At 44.9% G+C, this 23,655-nt stretch overlaps 2 protein-coding genes across 4 annotated transcripts in view; both read left to right on the forward strand.

Annotated features, from left to right (window-relative positions):
* PDPK1 (3-phosphoinositide dependent protein kinase 1) overlaps positions 1-16,615 on the forward strand; it is a 42,999-nt gene extending 26,384 nt beyond the window's left edge. For both annotated transcript variants that reach the window (XM_080980175.1, XM_080980174.1), the window contains 5 exons: positions 2,199-2,307; positions 2,773-2,864; positions 3,224-3,319; positions 4,524-4,649; positions 11,484-16,615. In XM_080980175.1, the coding sequence (XP_080836301.1) occupies positions 2,199-2,307; positions 2,773-2,864; positions 3,224-3,319; positions 4,524-4,649; positions 11,484-11,513 (453 nt within the window). In that variant the 3' untranslated portion in view covers positions 11,514-16,615. The remainder of the gene's footprint in view (positions 1-2,198; positions 2,308-2,772; positions 2,865-3,223; positions 3,320-4,523; positions 4,650-11,483) is intronic.
* Positions 16,616-17,167: 552 nt separating this feature from the next.
* Positions 17,168-23,487, forward strand: UBE2I (ubiquitin conjugating enzyme E2 I). 2 transcript variants are annotated; one of them, XM_080980189.1, is made up of 7 exons: positions 17,168-17,342; positions 17,984-18,062; positions 18,862-18,945; positions 19,600-19,672; positions 21,003-21,112; positions 22,120-22,199; positions 22,843-23,487. In XM_080980189.1, exons 2-7 carry the CDS (start codon positions 17,997-17,999, stop codon positions 22,904-22,906), a joined length of 477 nt encoding a protein of 158 aa, XP_080836315.1. In that variant the 5' UTR covers positions 17,168-17,342; positions 17,984-17,996; the 3' UTR covers positions 22,907-23,487. The 2 variants fall into 2 exon arrangements, with proteins under 2 accessions (XP_080836315.1, XP_080836314.1); XM_080980188.1 differs by lacking the exon at positions 17,168-17,342 and adding an exon at positions 17,561-17,695.
* The last annotated feature ends 168 nt before the right edge of the window (positions 23,488-23,655 follow it).

A 23,655-nucleotide genomic window follows, 5' to 3' on the forward strand; every position in this document is an offset into this window, starting at 1 on the left:
CACGTAGTATTAGTTTTACAATTTTATAATGTTCATTGTCTTTTGACAGTGAATTTGGGGCATTTTCATGTAAAAATGTCGTCTGATCTTTCTCTGTATTCCTATGGGCATTTATTAAAAATACTTATATACCACTATTTCATAGGGAAAAAAATCAGAGTACTTTACAATAATGCATAAAACTATACAATCAAAACCATAAAAATTTAAAATCCGACATCAGTTAACTGTCATGGTATTAGATGTGGAATGTGATTATGCAGTGGATTTTGAGTTTCTCTATTTAAAAAATGCTGAGCTTTTTTTCGTGAGAACTACCATTCTGGCCCCTGTAGAACCGAAAGATAGTGACTATTATGTTTTCAATGCAATCAGTGGGGATGGATGCAGGTTGTGAATAGCTGGTAGATTTTTGTGACCTTCTTTCTAAGAATCAAAAGGATCCATGCCTAGAATCTAGGTTTTTGCAGTGTCACAAAACACTGGATCCATGATCTTTGTAGTGCATTCTGCCACCATATTTATTTATTGTTGGATGCCTCCTTTCAGAGTAAAAACTCCCAATGTGGTTTCCGTAGAAGCAGTAGCATACAATACATAAAAAGAGCCCATCTGGTCCAGCACCCTGGGCTCACCAGGTGCTCAAATGAATAGGCCACAAACACGACCTGAACACAGCAGCAGCAGCAGCAGCAGCACTCTCCCTTTTGGGCTTCCCTCCAACTGAGCTTCAGAGACATAGCACCTCTGACAGTGGAGGTGGAGCATAGCCATTGTGGCTAGTAGCCATTGGTTGCCATATCTTCCATGAATGTGTCCAGTCCTTTTTAAAAGCCGTTCAAGTTGGTGGTCATCACTACTTCTTGCAGGAGTAAATTCTGTAGTTTAACTATGTGCTGTGTGAAGAAGTCCTTCCTTTTTTCTTTTTAAAAAATCTTAGTGGAAATTCAGTTCTTGTGATTTCCTTTATTTTAGTTTTGGTTTTGCATTTTCACTTTTATTCACAACATTTTATTGACACTTTTATTGTCACAACATCCATATTTCTATATCAAGGAAAAATGAATGAAAAGTCCTTCATTTTGTCTGTTCTAAATCTTCAAAAGTTCAACCTGTTGTGTGGCCCTGAGTCTTGAGGGAGGGAGAGGTTTCTGTACACCATGCATAATTTTATACACCTCTGCCATGTGTCCCTCCCAACTCATTTTCCCCCTCTAAATATTATAAATTGCAAATATTAAAGCCAATGCCATAAAAACAAATAACATCAGGGCAAATTTAATAATTGGAACCACCCCTATGAGAAAGCACAATAACAAAATTGTCGTTCAGGAAAATGCTGTGAGACTTGACTGGATGGTGAATTTTTGTGTTCAGCTCATAAAAATAATGTGAATTCAGAGGGCTCTGGCAACCTTCTGCAAAATCATATTTCTGTACAGGTGTGTAACAAAATACCTTTTAAGCCCCTTTGATGTTTTATTAAACAGCCCCTCTTCTTGACAGGAGGATGAGATTTTTGCTGATTTCCTGTTCGGTTCCTTTTGCCTTCCAAAAATCTGCTCCAGATGGTTGAGGGACCCACCAGAACCTTTGGGTAGGGGAGATTACTGGGGTCTGCAGGGAGAATTGGAGAAAGCCCTCTTCCTGTAGTGGATACCTCAACTCAGTCAGAGCACATTTTATAAACTGTAGGAACCATTCATTACATTTCTAAGCCTGGATCTAACCCGGAGATTTGAGGGCTTTATTGCTTTGGTTGCAATTTTAGGTTTATTATTTAGTATAAAGACCATAACTACTGGTTGAATAAAATGGATTGTTCTCATTTGCATAAACGTTATTAAGCTTTTCTTACCCCACATTAATATTGATTGTCATTTGAGCCAAATTATTAATTTTCACAATCCCTTGCAGTAATTGATTAGAGATTAGAAACTAGCTGAGTAGTATCTCTGTTTCACAATTAAGACCTCCATACTGAAGCTCTGATTATTCATTAATGCAGTGCATTGAATCCATGGTGGAAGCTTCTGACATGGATGAGGGCATGTCAGGGTTGGAATGTCAGGATCTCTGTGGGGTCTCACACTAATTTAATCCGGTATTTTAATTTAGTTGGCTGATCTGGGAATAGGATGGCTTAAGTGTGATAAGACAATTTCTATATAAATAAGTAACATACATATTTTAATTAGGATGAAACAGGTGCCTACTTAATAGACAGAGATCCAACCTACTTTGGACCGGTGTTGAATTATCTCCGACACGGGAAACTGGTTATCAATAAAGACCTCGCAGAGGAAGGTATGTTTTGCTGTTTAGGAAAACTGCTTTAATGCTTGATCATAGCTGTGAAAAATCACTTTGGGTGTAATTGGTTTCACATATGCAAAGCAGGGCGGCCTGTTTGGGCTGGGCTAGTTTGTAGCATTGCTGTGCAACTTGCACTGGCCTTCAGATCTTGAGACCTGAATGATCCTTTAGAAACCAGGATTTGGCACCTGAAGTGCTGTGAGGTCACTGTTTTGGGGAGGTTGTTGGCTGGTGCATGACCTACCTGGAACACTCTCCTTGCTCCTGGGCTTTCTCTTTCTGCTTTGGTCTTGGAGCAGAGGCCTTGCCTTATCCTGACCAGGGCAACAGTTCAGAGGGACAGTCTGCCGCTTGGCCACGCAGTGCCTCTCAGGGCCTGTTTGTGACACAGACTTTCTCACATGTAGCTGGAGTTTTATGAGGCCCTCTTTTGACTTTGTGTTCCCCTCCAATCAGGTGTGCTTGAAGAAGCTGAATTCTACAACATCACATCCTTAATCAAACTTGTAAAGGACAAAATAAGGGAACGAGACAGCAAAATCTCACAGGTAGGACCTGCTAGTTTTTTTTAAATTTGATTTGTTTTTGAGGTAGCCTTGGCTTGACTTCATTTCATAATGTGTGGCTGTGTTTGGTGCCCAAACTGAGGGAATTATGAGAAGTGGCTTCTGGTGGTATCAGATGCCATTTTTCCTTCCGTGAGTGAAATGTTTGTGCTTGTGGCAATGCCAAAAGGGAGGAGGGCAGCAGAGAGATCTCAGCAGAGGCTGAGGCAAGTGGCTTTTTTGCACTCTGGAGCTCAGTGGTAACGGAGAAGGGACTCATTTGGAAGACATGATGGTTGAAACCAGTGGCCATTCTTGGCCTGCTTCATCTTTCAGCTGTCTCTCTGTGTTTTTCACCAAAGGTGCCAGTCAAGCACGTTTACAGGGTGCTGCAGTGCCAGGAAGAGGAGTTGACTCAGATGGTCTCCACCATGTCTGATGGCTGGAAATTTGAGCAGGTAAGAGAACGGGAAGCAAACACTTCAATCTTTCAAGGACCATACAAACAAACAAAAAAGCAGGCGAGAGGAGTGTGAGGGTTGGAATAATTGTGGGTGTTGTGGGCTTGGGTCCTGGAATGGTCAGGAAACTCAGACAAATGTTTGTACTTTTACAGCAGTTTGCCTGGTTGCTCAAAGTGCGTCACATATTAACTCTAGTTGTTTCTTAAAGTAACTCTGTAGAGAAGGACAATATCATTATTTCCCTACTGGGAATAAGCCTTTGGATGTGCCACTGAGCTTGTGCCTTAGGAGATGCTTGATTTGCAGCTTATACTCTCAGCCTGAGTTGCACCTTCTTGGCATTTCCATGGGAAATCACACAGCAGGCACGAAGCACTTCATTCCTCCAGCACTGTGCCATGTGGCCATTTCAAGGCAAAGATCCATTTGCTCCACTTTTTATGTAGAGAGCTCTTGGAAACATAGTCCTCTGGGATTAACTCTGGTGGTGGTATGAACACTGTTACACACAAAAAACAGCTAAAAATTAGAAATTCTTGTAACTAGGCTCTAAACTGTAGCCATGTAGTTATGTTTGTCCACCAAGATGCCATGTCAGTGCCAGTGCTTCAGACCCTGCCATCAGTATTGCAGTACTGATCAGATCACTGGTATTTGTTTGTACAAGCACCACAGCTCTCTGTGGTGGAAGATTCTCAGTTAATGGAGATTTGGAGAGCAGGAGGAATCAAGCAAAATCTTTTTGGCTCAGAACTGTCCCTCAACAGGCACTAGCTCTCCAAGAGCAAAGAAGAGTGTGGAATCCCCACAACTATGTCTCTGGGCCTGTATTTTGTACATCCATTGTGGATGGCTCTAGGCCTGCAGTCTTCCTTCTGTGCAACATTCTAGGAGTTTCACAGCTGTGTGTTTACACAGTCAGTGCTCTGTGTGGTCAGGATTGCTTACACTCCATGTGAAACACTGACGCCTCCTATCTGCATAATGCCACACTCTCCTGCCTGAGCATGAATTATAGGAAGGGACAGGGGCCACTCTTAATGTTAGATGCCCCTTGTGGGAACAGGAAGGAGAGAGCTCCACCTTTATTTAATAGCCCAGAATGTTGACAGTCAGAGCTTTGGTTGTAATCCCTTATTAAGTTCTGTCTGAAGCACAAGAACAGCCCCCCTCAGTTGTCTCTCTTTCCCACCTCCAGCTAGTCAGCATTGGATCTTCCTATAACTATGGGAATGAAGACCAGGCCGAATTCCTTTGTGTTGTTTCCAAGGAGCTGCACAACACCCCTTATGGCACGGCCAGTGAGCCCAGCGAAAAGGCAAAGGTGAGTCATCTTCAGGGTGGAGCAAGGCCCAGCTGCTGCCTTCCTCTGCCATCAAAGGTTGTTTGCCAGTTGCTACTAAGAAAGGAGCTTGCTTGGGTATCCTCTGCCCACCCTTTCTCAGGTGTCCAAGCACAAGACACACATGAGCACACTGAGCAGTTGTCGAAAAAGGAGGCTCCAACATCACACCTCTTATGCAGGAGCAACAGTAAACCAGCCTTGGGTGTGATAAAGCACTGAGGTGCCTTCATAAGCCATTTTAGGCTTCTGTCCATTTCAATGCTGTTAAACTCAACTGTATGAAGATACCCTGCCCCATGCAAAAAGAATCTCTAATGGTTATGGATGTCTAATCCTCAAACACCCAACTCCCAAAGAGCAGCTAAACCTTTTTTCTGGAAAATGATAGGTGCTATTCTAGGTGTGCCTGCATCTGGGTGCAACCCAAAAAACACAGACGCACCCACCAACGCGGAAACCTTCATTTATTGCAACCAAAAAATAAAGGCATATAAATCACATTTCAGTGTCAAGGCTAATTTATGTATGCCAACACAGGCATGCCTTGTTGGCCTTGAATATAAGCCACACTTTCCCCCCAAATTCCGACCGTGAAAAGTGTGGCTTATATTCGCGACCTTATGGTATGCAGCCAGGAGTGCGGGGCAAACAGCGGCAGGAATGCGGCAAAGTAGTGCCCGCCCTGCATGTAGTTCCCTATCTTCTCCCTCAAGACCAGGAAGGGAGAGAACAAGGAAGGGGAAAGGCCGCCGGCAATACAGCACAGCTCCCCCTTCCCAGTATGCAACCAGAAGCAGCGAGGATGGGAGCGGCTTATATTCAAGTATATTTTCTTTTCCCCCCTCCAATTTTAAAGGTGCAGCTTATATTTGGGTCAATATGGTATATAGACTGGCAGGTGCTTTTGATTCTAACACACCCATAACTCGAAGCTGGAGAATTTAAGATGCCCTGTATTGGGAGAAGGAAAGGTAGGGTATCCCATGACTTCAGGGTTCTCTTTCTTTCTAGTTTCCAACTTGAGGTACCCAAAGTTTCATGGCCTTAAATCCAGCAAAAGCTTTCCTTATGAGTGCAGGGTGAAAGAGGCAAAGTGGAGCTCTGAGGAATTCCCCCCACCTACACAATTCAAAGCCTTGCTACTGAAATACACTTTTAGTGAAACTTGATCAATAATGTCAATGATGTTCTTACTTTCGAGAAAGTAGTGAGAGTCCGGTGTGTGGCTAATATCTCCTGTCCTGGGGCCGACGTGGAACCCAATTCCGGCTGTCAGCTCCTCTGAGTTAAACAGTCCCTTGATCTACTCCTAGCTTTTCCATAAATCATGGCGAGAAATTTCCCTCTGGCCTGAGAAAGCACTCTGCTGACAGGACTATAATTAGAGGCCCTGCCCTTGGTTGCCAATGTTATTGTCTGGCTGCTCTGCTGCGGTTAAAATCAGGATGTCTGTGTTCATGTCATGTGGCATTCAGTAGAGACAAAAGGGTCAGAATTCCGGGGGATGGGGGAGAGAAAGGCAAAGGGGCATATGTCCCAAGATGCATCAGGCCTATGCCAGGCTACAGTCGACTGAGATGAACCAAGGTTCTGGTGTCATACACCATGCTTGCATAACTGTTAATTAACACAGTCGTGCCATGGGCATAAGTCAATGCCAGCCCTCTCTGCACATTTTTCATTGAGTTTTCAACATAAAATACAATGAAAGCCAAACTAATCCAAAGAAGATAAATAGGCACACAAAAGAAGACAATAAAGAAGTAGAAAATGAAGAGAAGAAGAAAAAAACACAAGCTTCTCTATCATAATTATATCTTAACCTTTATTCCACACACAGACGGGTGAACCCTCCCACCTGGGAGCTTCCTCCTCTTCCCCCAGCCTCCCTCCCTGGGAGATCCTCTCTGCCCTGCCCCTTGCGCTGGGCCCTTCATCTTCCATCCATCTGCACCTTTTTAAATGAAGCTGCTGCTGCTGTTGTCCAAGAAGCTGGCAAACAGTGTGCCAGGCAGCTTGGAAGCAAATGTGCGATTTCTGTATCACTGTCCTATTTCACTCTCTACCTTATGCTTTCCCTTGGCCTTCGGCTTTGTAAACAGACAGCGAGATTGTAGAGTGATTGTTTCTGAAGGTGCAAATGATGTGCCAGATGCTATAGTTATGTTCAGAAAGATCTAAACTTCAAGATCCTTGCATGAACTCCTGAATTAATGAAGAGGGCACAGATAGAAGGCAAGGTCTTTTGTGTTCATCTGGCACTCTTGCATTGTGTGGCATTTGCATGCTAGAGAGAAGTGGCCATGCTGGGATTTGTGCCTGTTGAGAAGGAGGAAGATGATGTTGGAGTTGGGTGAATTAGTAAAGGTGCAAGGCAGAGCCCACAGACACGAGAAAGCCCAGCTTCTTGCATCTTCACTAATGGCCAGTCATAGTTCAACAAGACCTCTGGCACACGAGGTGGAATCCAGGTGTCCTTGCAGGCATGAGTGCTCTCCAGCTCACACCCTGCAGAGCAGCTGCTAACCAGCTAAGAAACTGTTTGGATGTTTATCAGGAAAGGTTGTATGGGGGTGGGGTGATGGTGGCTGGGACACAGGGCAAAGGGACAGGCATCTCTCTGAGTTCTTTTGAAGAGAGAGGTGGCTCTTATGCACATCCTTAAGAGTTTGCTTTTAAATATATCAACAAAAAAACAACTCGGGCTCCCATGCCCAATTAAATCTTGATTAACCAAAAAAAGTTGGTTGGGGGAAGTTAGACAAAAGGAAGAGGGAATATGGAATTACAGCATCTGAGCCAGACACCCAGAAAGTTACTAAACTGCTTTCACATGAAAGCACATAAATTAGAAATACTGTTTTTGGTCTGTGGACGAAAGTTCAATTTCCAGTGTTTCCAGGCTAGTAATGTTTAGCCACCAAAAGGTGGGATTTGACCATAAACTATTTGCCTCTTCTGGATGTGAAACCTATGGGATGGTAACCAGTGACTTACTCTAGTGCAAGGTGAGGCACTCCATTTTCAACACACCCACCTATTGCAGCCCCGTGTGCCATGTCCCTTGCTTTGCCAGAGGGTCCTTGACACTGGATATGGGTGTTTTGCTGCTGCTTGGCAGCTTGACAGCTGTTTTCAGTGGTGGTTCGCCCTCTTCACACTGTGGTGGCTTTTTCCTTGCGCTGTAGCTGCTCTTCCAGCGGTTGACTGGCTGGCTGCACTGTTGGATTGCTTCTGTGATCAACTCGCAGAAGACTCTTCTGGGTCACCCTTCACAATTCAGGGGCTGGCTTGGACAGAAGTCTCTTGCTAAGACAAATCCAGGCCAGACTTTTCCGGATCTCTTTCCTCAATCTCCTTGTGTAGGGCAGCTGTTGAAGTGAATGGGCCAGTTGTCCAAAGATCACCAAGCAGAAGCCTTGAATCCTCTCTCAGGCAGCCTGGGGACGTTTATACTTTACTCACCTTGCACTCTTTTCTTTTCCTTTCCTTCCTGCTCTTTGCACTTGCTTCATGAAACTCAGAGTGAAGACGAAGAGACGGATTACGATATGAATGACTCAGATTAAGTGTGAATGCCATGGTGAGCACTAGGACTTCACCCACCTGCCTGTCCTCCCTCTGGCCTCTCCCACTGGTGCATCTTGTTTTGTGTTTGTAGTTGCTGCCTTGACCCTGTTGCTGGGTAGCCGTAGGCCCCTAGACTGCCTAGTGGTCCACTTGTGTTGGCTCCTTTACTTCCTGCTGCTGTTTCAGAGGAAATGTGTTTTTGTGGCTCTTCTCACAGGGAGGAAAGCAAGACTCCACCAGGGAACCCATCTGCTTTTCACTTTAGAAAACCAGGGGAAGGTAGGGGCCAAAAGGTCTGAGTTGCAGTCGCCTTCCTATGATGGCCACAGACTTTGGGTTGCTTGCTCTTTTCTTTTTTAAACTAGTACGCCTTCAGGAATTCCGGATTGCATGCCATGAAACATAGTCTTCAATCAGATGTCTACAATTGCTTTCTCTTTAAGTTTGGGTGCAGACTTCACATCTGCTATGAGAGCAGGGGAAACAAATTGGAAAGAACTCTGTGTTTGTGGAGAAAGTGGATAGAGTTTCTTTCTCCCTCATAATGCTAGAATTCAGAAGGGTCATCAAGGAAGCTGCATGCTGGAAGATTCGGGATAGAGAAAAGGAAGTGCTTCCTAACACAGTGCACACTCCTGCAAGATGATGGCTTTGAAAGAGGATTAGACAGATTTATGGAGGAGGAGGAGGAGGAGACTGTAGATAGCTATGAGGCCCATAGCCAGTATTGGAGGCAGTTGCTGAGGAGCGTAAGTGGGAAGATGGTGCACCTGTTGCACTGATATTCTGCTTGTGAGCTTCACAGTGGTTGATCACTGTGATAACAGGATAGTGGACTAGATCCAGCAGGTTCATTCCAAGAGGAGCCTCCTGCTCAAAAATAATCTTGGTTCTTCGCTTTCTGGAGGGAACAGCCTCATGTTTGCAGGCCAGCCTCAAGACTGGCCTAACGATTCAAAAAGAGCAGAAGGATTGTCACCATGGCTGCCAGAGCTGTAGCAGAAAGTTGGTCTGGTTCTTTTGCTGAGTGAGCAGACTATAAGTGTGTACACCTTCCCTGTTTTGCCATGATGAAAGGAGAAAGAGGTGGGGAGAAGGGTGCCAGGAGTCTGAGTCAGGAGGTGTGAACTTTTCCAATGACGGCTCTACCTGAAAGCAGCACTGGGATGGGCTGGAAATTCCCTGTGCTTCACACACCCGTAATGTGCCCTTCCTCCAAGTATATAAAGCCCTGCATTACTGTGTGAGGGACTGGCCTTGAGCTACCTAGTGGATTCCACAATCAAGGTCCTGAGTTGTTTTTAATGCAGCTGGTGTGTTGTTGACTCTTATTTCCCCAGCGACAATCTAGTAAAAGCAAGGCATGTTGTGTTTTTCCCTGCTTGCCCTGAGTGGGGATTTGTCCCTGTTCAAGGCCAACACTATCCATTTTCATCAGTGCTGATGCAAAGAGGAGAAACAGGTGAGGATTTTACAGAGAAGGTCCCTGGGAATTCTTTGGATGAGGAAGAGGCCTAGTGGAAACTGCAGGTGTTGCTGGCCAAATGACGCAGTGCTGAAACAACAACACACACTGTGTTGGCTACAAGGGGTATTTTGCCCTGAGATGTTTTGGGTTCCCAACATGCCAGTGCTATTAAGCAGATAAGGGTCTTTAAAAATAATAATGATTCATGTTGTTATTTGAACTATCTTATCCTTGCTTGGTGAAGCCAAGGAGTGAGGCTCCTTGATTCTCTGGCAGAGCCACTGAGTTCTCCTTAGTCCTCGTCCTCCTCAAGCAACACAGATAGTGGCCTGGAATGTGGCTCTTTGGTGCCCTTCCCAGGTCCTTCAGTTGAGGGCTGAAAAGTACCTCTGGTCTGTACTGCTCATCCCCAGGCGAGGAGGAAGGCAGCAGCTTATGGGCAACCGAGGCCAGCTGTGAAGTGTCAGAGTGCACAGCCTGCCACAGCAACACCTTTATTTCCTGTTCTTGGCCAAGGTGTCTCCAAAGTGACTTGGAGTTTTATGGTGGTTTCTTCTAGTAGTTGATGTCATCATCACCCAGGTTCCAGGCAGGGAGGAGGCAGCCAAAAGGGTTCTCCAACCCTGATACAGGGCAGGATACTTAATTGCTAGAAAAATCTATGAAGCCAGGATATTTACAAATATTTCCTTAAGAGTGTGAAGTTATACCATGGAACTATTAAATCTCAGTAACTAGATCCCAATTGCCGAAAATTTGATAGAGGGACCTTACAATTGTCTAAAAATGTGCTACACATTTCTGCCTCAAAGAGGAGAGTGAAGTGTACCCCCTCCCAATTAAAGTGCATAATCCTTCAATATTGTATATACGCAAACTAAGAGACTGATGACTGGACACACCGGAAAGTGGGGTATTAGTACATCTTTCTTTGGAAAAGGTTGACAGGCTGCACTGTATTAGAAACTTTAAATCTAGCACACTCGCCACTGAAGACATCCTCATTGCTTGAAAAACAATAAAATAAGCACTAAAGGGAGGGCATCAAAACTGGAGCAAAGAAACCAGGCAGGCATGGTTCTGCAGCCTCAGGTTGTGATCTACAACTGTTGTTCACTTGAATTAACCTTTTGGAGGGGAGGGGGATTTCCAGTAGCTGCACCCCTACTTGCAGATTTCAAACGTCATACTAATAAATGCTATAGAGTCATAGAATTGTAGAGTTGGAAATGGATCTCCGAGGGTCATTTAGTCCAACTCCCTGCAATGCAGGAATCACAGCTGAAGAATCCCTGACAGATGGCCATCCAACCTCTGCTTGAAAACCTCCAAGGAAGAAGACCCCACACTTTCCGAGGGAGTCCATTCTACTCTCAAACACTTCTTACCACTAATGCTTAGTGAGAACATAATCAGCAAAATGAGCTGTTGATTGCATAAATGGCCCATTTTTTAATCCACAACTGTTCTTTTCAAACTGGGAGCTGGACCACTCACATACACTGGCCTAGTTGTACAGCCTAGCTAGTTTTGTAGGGAATGGGTGAGTCTGGCCTGTTGGCAGTTCCCTTAATTAACTTCCTATGTTTTGAGTAGCAGCTGACTGCCTAGTTCACCATCATGTGCCAAGGTGTCTTGCGTCAGAGAACAAAATCAGTTTGTTTGCCTGTTTTAAGGTTTTGCCTTCAAGAATGCCGGAGTCTTTCCACTGTGTGAGTCTTGCTGGAGAACCTTACCATGCAGAATCTCACCACTTTTTGTTTGTTTCCTTCCAGATCTTGCAGGAGCGAGGTTCAAGGATGTAACTGTGCCCCAGTATTGAATGCTGACAAGTTTTCCTTTGCATTGCCACACGAAGAGGCTTGGCACCAAGAGGATGTCGCTTGTTCAGACCATTTCTGTAGTTCTGGATTTTGAACCCTGAAGGTGGTGCTGCAGCTGAAGCTGGCTGCTTGCAGACGCCTGCCTTCAGCAGCAAGAAGGGTTGTGTTGGCTCTGGTGCCCGGTTGTGCTGATCTAAATCCCATGGAAAGAAGATTTGACTTCACTCTATGCTTTCCTTCCGAAGAGATATAGCGATGCTTTGCTGATTGTAGGGAAACAATTTGGGTTTTAATAATTGTAGGCAGTTCAAGGTCAACATACTTGGTGCTATGAATAAATTACAGCCCACATGTGGGCAGACATCCTTAAGCAGCTCCAGTTGACTGTGGCGGCTGCTGTACATTCCTTGGGGATCTATTGTAAGAATGCACTAGCCCAGACTAAGGGAGGGGTGCATCTTCTTCCCCCTCCCGACCCTGCTTGCTTCAGTACCCAGAGGGTATTCTCTTCTTGGGAAGAAGGTCTTATTTTGCCCACATCTCTAGGGACAGCCTTCCTCTCCAGGTAACTTGCTCCTGCAAAGGTTAACCTTCAATTTTAGCTACACTTTAGGATTGTAGCCCCAGTTAAACAAAAATAATATGGCAAATACCTTGCCTTGCTCACATGTGTGCACACACGAAAACACACACCAAAGTTGCGTTCTTTGTTTTTAGAAATGCCTGCAAGTATTGCTACCCCTGTGGACTCACAGCACTGAAGATAGACATGGGGGTTGAGTCTTCATGGGTGCTCCATCATGAAGGCTGGGAATGAGAATCTCTGTGCTCAAAAGCATCAGAGTTTGTGCAGCTGAAGGCAGGAATTATTGTGATTCTTTAACATGTTTACAGTCATTTCTACATTCTCTTATCTATGCAGTTCCTTCTGATGTTTGGCAAGTACTGTCAATAACACTTGTGGTTTCATTGAGAGAGGCTTGTGGTAAATGTGAAGAAACACAACTGGAGCTTTTTAGTGTACTGTGTTTAAATGAAACCATTAGCATGTCTTTTGAAAATAGGTTTAAAGGAGTATATACAGATCTCTCTGCTTCATAGAGCACAGAGAGGAGCCCTTGCTTGTCTGAGGCTCTCTTAACATGCTACCTATATTTTAACTTTCATTAAGCAACTCACAGAAGCTGTGTGTATACACACCCCTTCCTTTTCCATTCAGATGTGTGGAGTCCTTACAATCTTGAGCATCCCTTGTCTGCCTGCATTTTTGATCTGGTTTTTGGCAAACCTTTTCTGCCCAGTAGATCAGCAAGTGGGCCATTTGTCTTTTGCCATGGAGACTGGTCTGCACAGAAAGTTGCAAGGCCCTCCTCAGCATTGAGTAATCTGTTTGTCTTTTTTAAGATGTTAGCATTGAAATGAATTTACTAAAATGTAATTCTTCTGAAGGGTGAAATGTTTCTACTTTTATACTTTTTTAGGCATCTGTGTTTGATTACTGTAAAGCGAACGCTAATGTGCTAAGAGATCACATTTCGTGTACGTAGAAAGAAATGTTACTGCGAGTGTCTGTGTGTGCATGTGTGTGTGCACGCACACATATATGCAGATGCAAGGATGGCTCTTGAATCGGCTGAACAGGCCTTGTTCTCCTTCAGGCCCCACCGTTACTGTGACGCATTCTGCCAGGGCAGCCTGAGTGACTGACTTGAAAGGCCTCCATCTCCAAACAGCCTTTCCTTAAAGGTGGTCACATGCCTGTCCAGAAACTGCCTTTGAATGTTTTTGCTGTAAGTAGCAAAGGATTTGACTGACACAAATTTCAGGCTTGAGAGGGGGCAGCAGCAAAACATGGTGAGTGGAAGGAGGTGGAGCACAGAAGCAGCCACTCTGTCCATCAAGTGGCCAGTGAACGTGTTTGCTGCTTTGGGGTGGGATTTCCCACCTTGCTGCTACTGTCCCCTTATGTCCTTGGAGGAGGGGATTTTTGATGTTCCTCTTGTTCCCCCTCTGACTTTAAAGCCAGAAAGCGTCAGGAGACACTTTGGAAGGGGCTGAAGCCAGCATCTGTCAGTGTGATGATTTTGGCTGCAGGCAAGGTTTTCTCTCTGCATTGGTTTGGCTTCTTACTGAACGCAGAAAAAGTTTTAGCATGTTGAACAGTATGAAATTTAAGTTGCATCCTAGGATTTAATCTTGCAAGTGTGGAATCTCTTTGTATTCTTCATGATTGTGGAATGTGATCTGTGCTATAAAGCTTAGCATGTTGAGAACCTCAGCTTCCATTGTTGGCTTAAGAAAAAATACAGGTTTCTTGCCCTTGTGATGGGTAATGTAGGCAGTGAGAGGAGAGCTCAGAAAACAAGTGGGTGCCAGACTAGGCTTTCCTATCCTTTGTGGCTCTGCTTCTGTCTCCCAGAACTGCCACCTCAGGCCTTTTATTCTCTCCTTTTCCCTTTGTTACTTGTCTGTAGGCTCCTGAAACTTGGAAGCCAGGTATCTTTTAAAAATTAGGGGAAGTATTTAAATTGGCACTGCAGAAGATCACTTTCTTTGGTACAAATTTTAGATTGTACCAAAAACCCTATACCATGAAGTGTAGAGGACAGCAGGTAAAGGGCTACCCAGTGCCTTCTGCTTCTTTGCTCACGTTCTTTAAGGGGAGAGAACAGGTGCTCCTTTCAGCCACTTGCCACTTTCCTCACTTCAGTGTGTTAGTGTCTCTATGCATTATGCAAATTACATCCGCCCCTTGGAGAACTGGATAGATTTCAGCAGCTTAAAAAGGCAAACTTTCCCATTCCCACTGAAAAACTAAAGTGGACACAGACAACTTTTGTTGCACTGCTCAGCTGTAGTTTAGCCTCAGCTTTGCCTTCATTTTACTCAGTTTTTTAAAAGAAATGTCAATTATTTATTTAAAAGGGGGTGGGGAGAGCAAATGTGAAGTTTCTCATGTAAACAAGGGGCTTGAAGGCCCCCCCCCCGAAGAGATCATTGATTCTCAAGGCGCAAGAGGCCCTGCAATGATGCCTGACAACAAAAGAAATAGATGCTTCAGTTGCATCTGTGCTCATTTAGCCATGCAACTGTCTTGTCTGTCCCATCCCTTGCTGCCATAAGCTGTCATTCAGTCTGGAAAAAACATACCCCATCTCAGACACTTCCCCCTGCAAGAAAGTTAAGCTTAGAGGCACACATACAACCATGGCCTGACACCTGGATGCTGTCATTCCCTGACTCTCACATATTTTAGTAAAAGGTGGGTAGAATGAGTAGAGAAAATTGTTTTTGTCGCAAGAGGAGAGATCGACCCGAGGCCTGCTGTGTCCTTGTAGAGGGTGGGAGAGAGAACACTCCTTTCTCACTGTCAGAGCTGCCACTTAACAAAGTTGAGTGTTGCCAAACATGCGCATGCTCTCCTACCCCAGGAGTGGCAGCTGTTGCCTCTGTTTCATTGCAAGGTTCTTTCTGCTAGTATGCTGGTCTCTGGAGCAAATGATCGGGCGCACTGATATAGGACTAGGGCCAAACTATGCTCACACATAGGACATCCACACCATCAGGCATTCTGTGCAATTACTACTTGTATGTAGGGGTTCCCTTGCAGACAGCCAAAATCAGTCACCGTCAGAGGGTAGGACTGGTATGGCATCAGAAAGAGATGCATGGACTCCCTCTGGCTTAAAACCAATAGTTCCCTGCATGTGAGTTAACAGCTGAATTCAAGGAGAAATTTAGTTCCTTTGAAAGGCTGCAGTCCAAGTTCAGTCTTTGTCTACTTCTTGGACCTTCCTTCAAATTCCATTTTTAGTGCTGTTGCTGAACTGAGATATTTTTCACAGCCTGGGCTACTTTACCTGCTTGCAAACAGAAAATGGATTTGAAACAAGCCTTGAAGTGATTCTTTGCTTATTCAGTGCTCCTTCACTATCTTGGCCATCTCTGAATCCTGCTTTAGAGCTGCCGTCTAAGATGTTGGTAATGCACTTACTTAGGGAAACATGGGCGCCTCAAGCTTTGTGACAACTTGCTCCAAAAACGAGGGCTGAAAGGGCTACCGGGCTGTAATTGTCATGCAGTAGGAATGTCAAGGGCTGGCCTTTCCACAGAACTTGAATGCAAGTTAATGAAAGTTTGCTTGCATCTCAGTGGGGCCCTAATCAAGAAGATGCATTTGCTTGTGAACATTCAATCATTTACAAAACTGAATTGTCATGTGTGGAAAAGTGTGTTTTCTGTCCTTCCATAGGGTAGAAAACAGGTCATTGCTTGGGGCCAAGTTTATCAAAGGCAGCGTTTTCACTGTGCTTACAAAGGACTAGATTTTCTGTGCACTTGGACAGGAAGCAAATCCGAATACTTGATGCATGCTTTACTTTTTAAAACATAACTACAAACCTAGAATTATTGCTGCTACTAGTCAGGGGGGCTGTGTAGTGAGCAGAGGCACTCCTGTGCTTTTGAATACAGCAGTATGAGTGGGCTTCCCAGGAAGGGTACTTGGTTGGCTTTTGGTCTGATCCAGGACAGTTCTTCCTACGTTAAAACTTCCCAGGTAGACCAACCAACAGGAGAGGTGAGATCATCACGCTGCCTTCCTCTGTGCTCTGGAAAGGTTGACCGTTTAAAACATTGATGAGGAGAGGCTGGTTTGAAATTAGGCTCTTCCTGTGCCTCCCCCCACCCAACCCACCAGTTTGCTTTCTGCCAGGGTGGGGGAAGCAATTACATAAAATAAAATAAAAAATTTAAAAATGTGGTACAATCTTATCTTCCAGACAGTGGATTAGCAATAGTTCTTTTTTGCACCAGTTCTTTATCTTTGAAGAGTACTTTTTGCAGCAATTTGACACCTGGCATTGCACCCTTCCCCACCTCTGTACTTTTGGCCTGGCTGTGAGCAGAACAAAATGAAAGATTTCTTAGAGGAGTCCCTTTCGAGGCATCTCTAGTTCGTTTTCAGGTGGATGTGTCACTTCTGGAACAAATATATTACTGATATGTGTGGATGTTTTAAAGAAAAGTTTCGTTACACTCGCTCCTTGAAAAGTGCATGAAATAAACGTCTCCTTTCTAACAAAGCTGCCGTTGTGGGTCTTGGTTTCTCGGGCCGGCCTGGGCTGCGGTTGCAGGGCGGTGTCGGAGCGGTGTCCCAGCCTCTTCAGGGCGCAGCTGGAGTTCGGCTTCCAACCTCGCTGCTCCAGCCAACCCACCCGCCCTTCTTCGGCTCTGGTCGCGCAGGGAGGGTCGCATCTTGGCCTCGCAGCATTACTACTACTACTACATTTATTACATATTTTATTATTATCCTCCCCCATCTGGCAGGATTGCCCCGGTGCTCTCCACGTGTGGCCCGCTGTGGGGGCGGAGCTTCCCAGCCAAGCTCCAATGGGGAGGAAGGGGAGGGGCAGTCGAGCCCCATCCGGGTTCTTAGAGCGACTCCCGTCATCATGGCAACCAGCCCCACCCCCAGAGGTGGGCTCACCGGTTGCCCAGCTCCGTGGATTGGCGGAGAATTTGCTCCGCCCCTGGGCGGAACCTACTTCTCTACCCGCGCAGAGTCGGCCCGCTCTGAGCTTCCCGGCCTGGCTGTAGCGCTGAAGTGCGCGCGCACCGCGCAGGCGCCGTTTGGCGGACGGGTCGCGCCGAGGGACAGGCTGCGCCGACGCGCTCCGCTTCCTGCGAGGGAAAGTCCAGGCTTGAGACAAAAGGGGGGGAGGCGAGTAGGGAACATCCGGGTCATTCGCCGCCGCCGCCGTCGCCTGAATCCGGGACACGCGCGGGAGCTGCTGCTGCGGCCGCTACACGGTGAGGCCTTTGGCGGGAGGACGCCTAGGAAGAGGCCGCGGGCAGGAGCGGGAAGCGGAGGAGGCGGCAGCGGCGGACTGGGCCTAGAGGCAGCCCGGAGGCGGAGAGGGAAACGCGCGGCGGAGGCCTCTCAGCCCGCGGAGCGGCCGCCTTCTCGGCCTCCTCCCGGGGCTCCCGCTGGTCCCTCAAGGTCAGGCCTGGCTGCTCGCGCTCCGCCTCCGGAGCGAGGAGAAGGCCGGGCCGGGCCCATAGCCGTGTTCCGCCGAGGCGGGGCTGGTTGCTCCGGGGCCGGGCCGGGCCTTCCTGCGGCGGCGGCGATGCTCTTAAGGCTCGCACGGGACTCCTAGGCCGCGGTACTCCTCCGACCTCCTCCCCCCGCCCGCCCGCCCGGTTGTTGGACTTGGGGAGGGAGGAGGCGGCGGCCTGCGGGAAGCAGCAGCAGCGCCCGGGGAGGGGCGAGAGGCTCAGGGTCCTGGGATCCTCCTTTCTCTTCCCCCTCCCCCTCCGGCCTCGTCGGGAAAGCTGACAGTTTCCGGGGCTGCGGCGGCAATGTCGCCCCAAGACGGTTTTTTGCGGCCCATTCGGTAGCGGCGATGCGGAAAACTTCAGCTGCCCTGACTGGCATCTGTTTTGTCTTGCAGAAGGACCTTGAATATGTCGGGGATTGCGCTCAGCCGACTTGCGCAGGAGAGGAAAGCTTGGAGGAAGGACCATCCGTTTGTAAGTGGTAGCATCTCCCACTGTGAAGATGAAGAGGAGGAGGGTTTTGTTTCCGGCATAACTCCAGCCCCTTTTTGGTGTTCTAACATTCCAAAAGAACCATTAGCTCAGCAGAGAGGCATTTTCAAAAAATGAAATAGTTGATACTAAGTGAATAAGCACAGTACTTGATATTGCATTAGTAAAAAGTATGTAGAATCTGTATTTAAATGCTAAATAGAAATAGCCACCAAGGAATAATATATACATTTTTTGAAGAGACACATTTTAAGTTATTTTGTTTTTTAAAAAAAGTTGCACATTGTAAACAAATGATTTTCAAAGGCACCCTGAGTGCCTTTAATCAGGGCAAGTGCCTGTATTCTTTCCAAAATTCTAAGCAGCTATTGGACACTATCAGTGGCTCACTAGACACTGGCTAGTGGTGAGCCACAACCAATATTTTACACATTTCTGTTCTACAACAAATAATAAACAAAGATGATCACTTAGCTATTGCATAAAAATGCACTTGATTTCTCTCTGAAATTCTAGTCTCTGAATGTCTTCAACATGCTGATAAAGTATGTACACGGCCACAGTGAGTCTGAAGTCCTAAACAGTGTTGGCCATACTCAAAGTTGACCTGCTAAGAGTACTGGGCCTAAGGTAGCCATGTCCATTAATTTAATTAGGCCTACTGTGAGTAGGACTGACATTGGAGGAACATAAGGTTCTGTGACTAGCCCTTTCACTAGCATACACTTTATGTTGCCGTGATATCGCACATCATCTTCAGCTAACCTTTTAATTGTTTTAGGGTTTTGTAGCAGTACCAACAAAAAATCCAGATGGTACGATGAATCTCATGAATTGGGAATGTGCTATTCCAGGAAAGAAAGGGGTAAGGTTTTGGATGCCTACCAACATTACTGTTCTGTTCTTGGAAGATAGTATTTTATGTTGGGTCTATACTAGTTTAAGGGTACTTCTGTTATATCAAAATGACTAAATTTCCATTCACGCTGAATTTACTGTTAACTGCAAAAAGGCATCATCAATCTGTGTCCTAGTTATTTCTCAGCTGGATGTTTGATTGGTCGTTCTGAAACAGTTTGCTGCTTGTTTCCTAATAAACTCTCAATGCAATGGAATTGAGTGGCCCGGGTGTCTCCATTGGAGAGCATGAAGATGCTTTTCAGAATTCTTCTCATTCTGCTCTTAACAGGAAAGTTTGTATTGGCAAGACTGGAGTTGTATCTACTCAGTAATGGTAGAATAGGCTAAAAAGGCTTGTATGGAAAGAAAAGTTAGCATGTTCTTAAAATGGGGGAGATTTAAAGCGGCTGTAGGAGAAGCAATATTTTAACCTGGTGTAAATCTTTCACAGTGGATTTGCAATACTTTGCTGCGTTAGTTGTCTATCTTGAAGTATATATGTGTGTGTTTGTAGCTGCCTGATATTCTCATTGTACATTATACTGGAGAGTATGCTAGCCTAGGCAGCTTGGTCCTAGATCACTCAATATTTCTAACCTATGCTATGCTCTCCTGACAGACACCATGGGAAGGAGGCTTATTTAAATTACGGATGCTTTTCAAGGATGATTATCCCTCCTCACCCCCAAAATGTAAGTCAAGTGAGATTAACTCATATAAACTGCCCAGAAGTATTTTTTGATTAAGCAGTATTTGAATCTTGCAAAGTAAACAAAATAATGAAAGACTTTCAGATTAAGGTTGTTAAATGATGTCGTGACCCTAGCAACACAATAGTTTGCCACCTGTGTTGTGAAATCCATTCCTTTCACAGGATGCTTTCAACAGTGGTCAGATCTAAAAGTACTTGGAAGAAATGTATTATTTCTCTACCAGATTTCTTCCTCGTTTTTGCCTGTACAAATATTAGGAGTCCCTGGAGTAGGAGAACAAATTGTCCTGAACCACTGGAGCTCTGTCTTCATTATTTCCTTTGCCCCGTTTTGTCCTGAAATTGTTTCTAATTTCTTATGGATAGAAGCTCTGGAAAGTGGCCCTCAAGTGACAAAACAAAAGCTGTGGTGTTGTTTCACAGCTTCTGGTGTCCCCATGGATCCTTAGGTGTTGGGCTGCTCCAAGTTTGCTGCTCTTAATAGTTTTTTCTTTTCAATATTGTTAATAACTGCCTTGAATGACCTTTTGTGCAACAGGTAGAAAAATATTTTAATAATTGTTTTAATATTTTCCCTTTTGGTTTAAAACGAGGATAAAGAGATGAATTTTTTAAGTTTAATTCTACTGATGTTTGTTTTTTTAATGATTGCTCCCCCCCTTCAATGTTTTTCACTGTTTCTATTTTAGTTGTAAGCTGCCTTGAATCCCTGTTGATGGAAAAAGGCGGTATATAAACAAACATAATAGAAGTGGCTTCATTGCCTGTTGCCCTTATTTGAATTCACTGTTTTCTCTCCCCCCCCCCCGAATGTTTCACTTGATCTTGTTATGAATGCATCCAGAGGAAATATTTCCCCCTCACTTGCTCTCCACTTTAAGCAGGTGTGTGCGCATGCGCGCGCGCCTCTTTCTCCTAAGCTGCAATTCTTTAAATTGTAGGTGGTGGTGACAGCAACAGCTGCTCTCAAACAGCATCCCCTGAATGAGAGTGATGAGCAGTGTGCTGATTGGTGGATCAAAGTGTGATTGTTGCAAATAAATTTACTTGAGGCTCCTTTGAATCAGCAAGGGATTGATTCAGCTTTCTGCCTAAGAGCAGCAGAAGCCCAGCAGATGTATCCCAGTAGGATTTTCTCACCCAGGTTTTTAAGCGCAAATCACCCTCTTCCCTTGCAACCTGGGAAAGTGCAAATTGCGTGATGCCAAAAAGTTTTTTTCTCCTACAGTGGAGTAGTCACATGATGACAGATGAAGCCTTTCCACATAATTGCTTGGCTTTATGTCTGAACTAGGTCTTCTCTTGTGCAGGCAAATTTGAGCCACCCTTATTTCATCCAAATGTGTACCCTTCAGGCACTGTGTGTCTGTCCATCCTAGAAGAGGATAAGGATTGGAGGCCTGCAATCACAATTAAACAGGTATGCATTTTTCTCTACACAAAAAAGGGCTACAGGAGGCTGGGATGGACACTTCCCTGGGTGGGTTTAAATTGAGCCAAGTGCCCCTTTTCTTGGCAAAAATCACAGAAATGCAGTAAGCTAGTATTGCCTGCTCTGAATGGCAGTCTCTCTCCAGGCAGATAATTCTTCCATCTCACCTACTGTGCATTTCTTGTACCTGGAGATTAAGCCTGAGACCTATCCAAAGCATATATCTTACCAGCGAACAGTGCTCCCTGGCAGCTGTTGATTCACATAGTTCCTGAGCAAACATGCATACTGAGTGGCGGAAGTAGTTAACTCATCTGGTTGCAGTTAACCTGGGAGTCTTGCTGCCTTGAAACATAGCCCAAAACTTCTGGTTATGTGGCCATCATACTTTTTGCTCTAGAGAACATATAACTGCTATGGGAAGCAAAACAACTGTGGAATCTAGAGTTTCTATAAGAACACTAGCAAAGAGAGAGGCTGCAGTCGCTTTGCACCCTGAACTCAAGTCCCTTTCATAAACATACTTAGGGTTGGACTTTACCTGCCTGGAGCTTTCCAGAAAGCAAGAGTGCTCTCTGGCAGGACAATGAGTTGCGTGCAATGTTAGTCAAACTCAGCGTGTAAGGTTAGTCACACTTGGGGTGGACTTCAGTTGGCTACAGTCCATGTTTCTCCATGACATGAGAAGCCAACGTGTACACCCCAAATCATTGGAAGAGCAGGATATAATTCAGTGTACTTGGAAAGGTCTTGGGTTCATGTTTAAGAGACTGTTTGAGTGGAAAGTCTGTCTTTATTTTTAGAGAGCGCTGAATAATTAAGCTAAATAAACAATCTGATGTAAAATAAAAACGGTTTAGTATATATTTGATTCAAATTCATTGTGGCCACACAGGGAGCTTCTCATGTTTCAACTGCATTTTCTCATGCAGACTTAAAATCTGTTTTATAACAATACTTGCGTGAAGGGTGTTTCTTTTCTTCTGTGCTCATAGATCTTGTTAGGAATCCAAGAACTCCTAAATGAACCAAATATTCAGGACCCAGCTCAAGCAGAGGCTTACACAATTTACTGGTGAGTAGACTTCACCTGCTCTGATGTGATACCCCTTGACAATTGCAGTCACAGTAGACAGAACCAAATATCCACCATGTCTCTTTCCCTGTCAATCATAGTAGGTAAGCATTTGTGTAACGCTTTGGGGCTAAACTAGACAAAAAAATGCAGGAGGCAGCTGCTTCAGAAGTTGGAGTGAATCGCTGCCCTTCCTCCAAAATTGTTTGTGTTAGGAAGGAGCTGTTGGCACCAGTGAGGCTTCTGTGCAAGTAGCAGGGGCTGAAATAGTTCAGTTGGTAGAGCATGAGACACTCAATCGCAGGGTTGTGGGTTTGAGCCCCATGTTGGGCAAAAGATTTCTGCATTGCAGGGGATTGGATTAGATGACCCTCATGGTCACTTCCAACCTTGCAATTCTTTGATTCTGTAAAGTGCTTCACCTATGTTAACCATGTTGCTTGTAAAAATGACACCTTCCTAATTCATATCCATACCCCTTTCCATCTCCAGTCAGCAACTCCTGGGAGATCTGTTAGATCCCAGTGTTCTGAATATTCTGCATGTGGGGTCTTCAGTGTTTGATTATCTCAAGCTATGGGCTTGATATAGAATGCCTCATGCAGAGAGATCTTTAAAAGTCAAGTCACCTTTCTCTTTTTAGCCAAAACAGAGTGGAATATGAAAAGAGGGTTCGAGCACAAGCCAAGAAGTTTGCACCATCATAAGCTCCTGTCATCCAGCATCTTAAAGGAAGGGATTAATTGGCAAGAACTTGTTTACAAAACTTTTGCAAATCTATTGTCACTATGTACAATTAATAGTCACTTAGGGGAGGGGATTGTATGTGTGCCATTTTCCATATTCGCCACTTGTATACAGTTCTAAATTTGCTGAATTGCCCCCCGTTTTTTCATACAGGGTCTCTTCCTTCAGTCTTTTGTATTTTTGATTGTTATGTAAAACTTGCTTTTATTTTAATATTGATGTCAGTATTTCAACTGCTGTAAAACTATAAACTTTTATACTTCTATAAATTCACTAGTATCTCTAGTTTCTTTGCTTTCTGATGCAGGCATGCTTTAAACTGTTTAGAAGTATATTTTGCCTCTACTTGGCTGTAAGAAGAAAAAGAAAAACATGCCCTCCACCCCCTTTTTTGATTTCTACCAATAATAAATTAGGTTGTTGTTGCTTAAAAGCCTCCAGATCCAAAGTCAGCCAGCATCTTGATTCTGCATCACTTCCTTTGTGTTTATGGCGTTTTGTCTGTGTTGCTGTTTAGAGTAAATAAACTTGTTTCTATAAAGCTTTTTTGTCTCACTTTCTTCTTTTAATATACTTGTCACTTTTGGAGTGACCTCTCTTGCAGGCATTCAATAGCTTTGGGAGAGATATCATGCCATGGTCATTCCAGGCAGCAGGAGTTAAAAAAGATCTGTGTGAGAACTTGAAAAGCCACCGGTAGTTAGTTCCA

This window comes from Podarcis pityusensis (genome assembly GCF_964106645.2).
Source record: "Podarcis pityusensis genome assembly, chromosome: 14".
Classification (NCBI taxonomy): Eukaryota; Metazoa; Chordata; class Lepidosauria; order Squamata; family Lacertidae; genus Podarcis; species Podarcis pityusensis.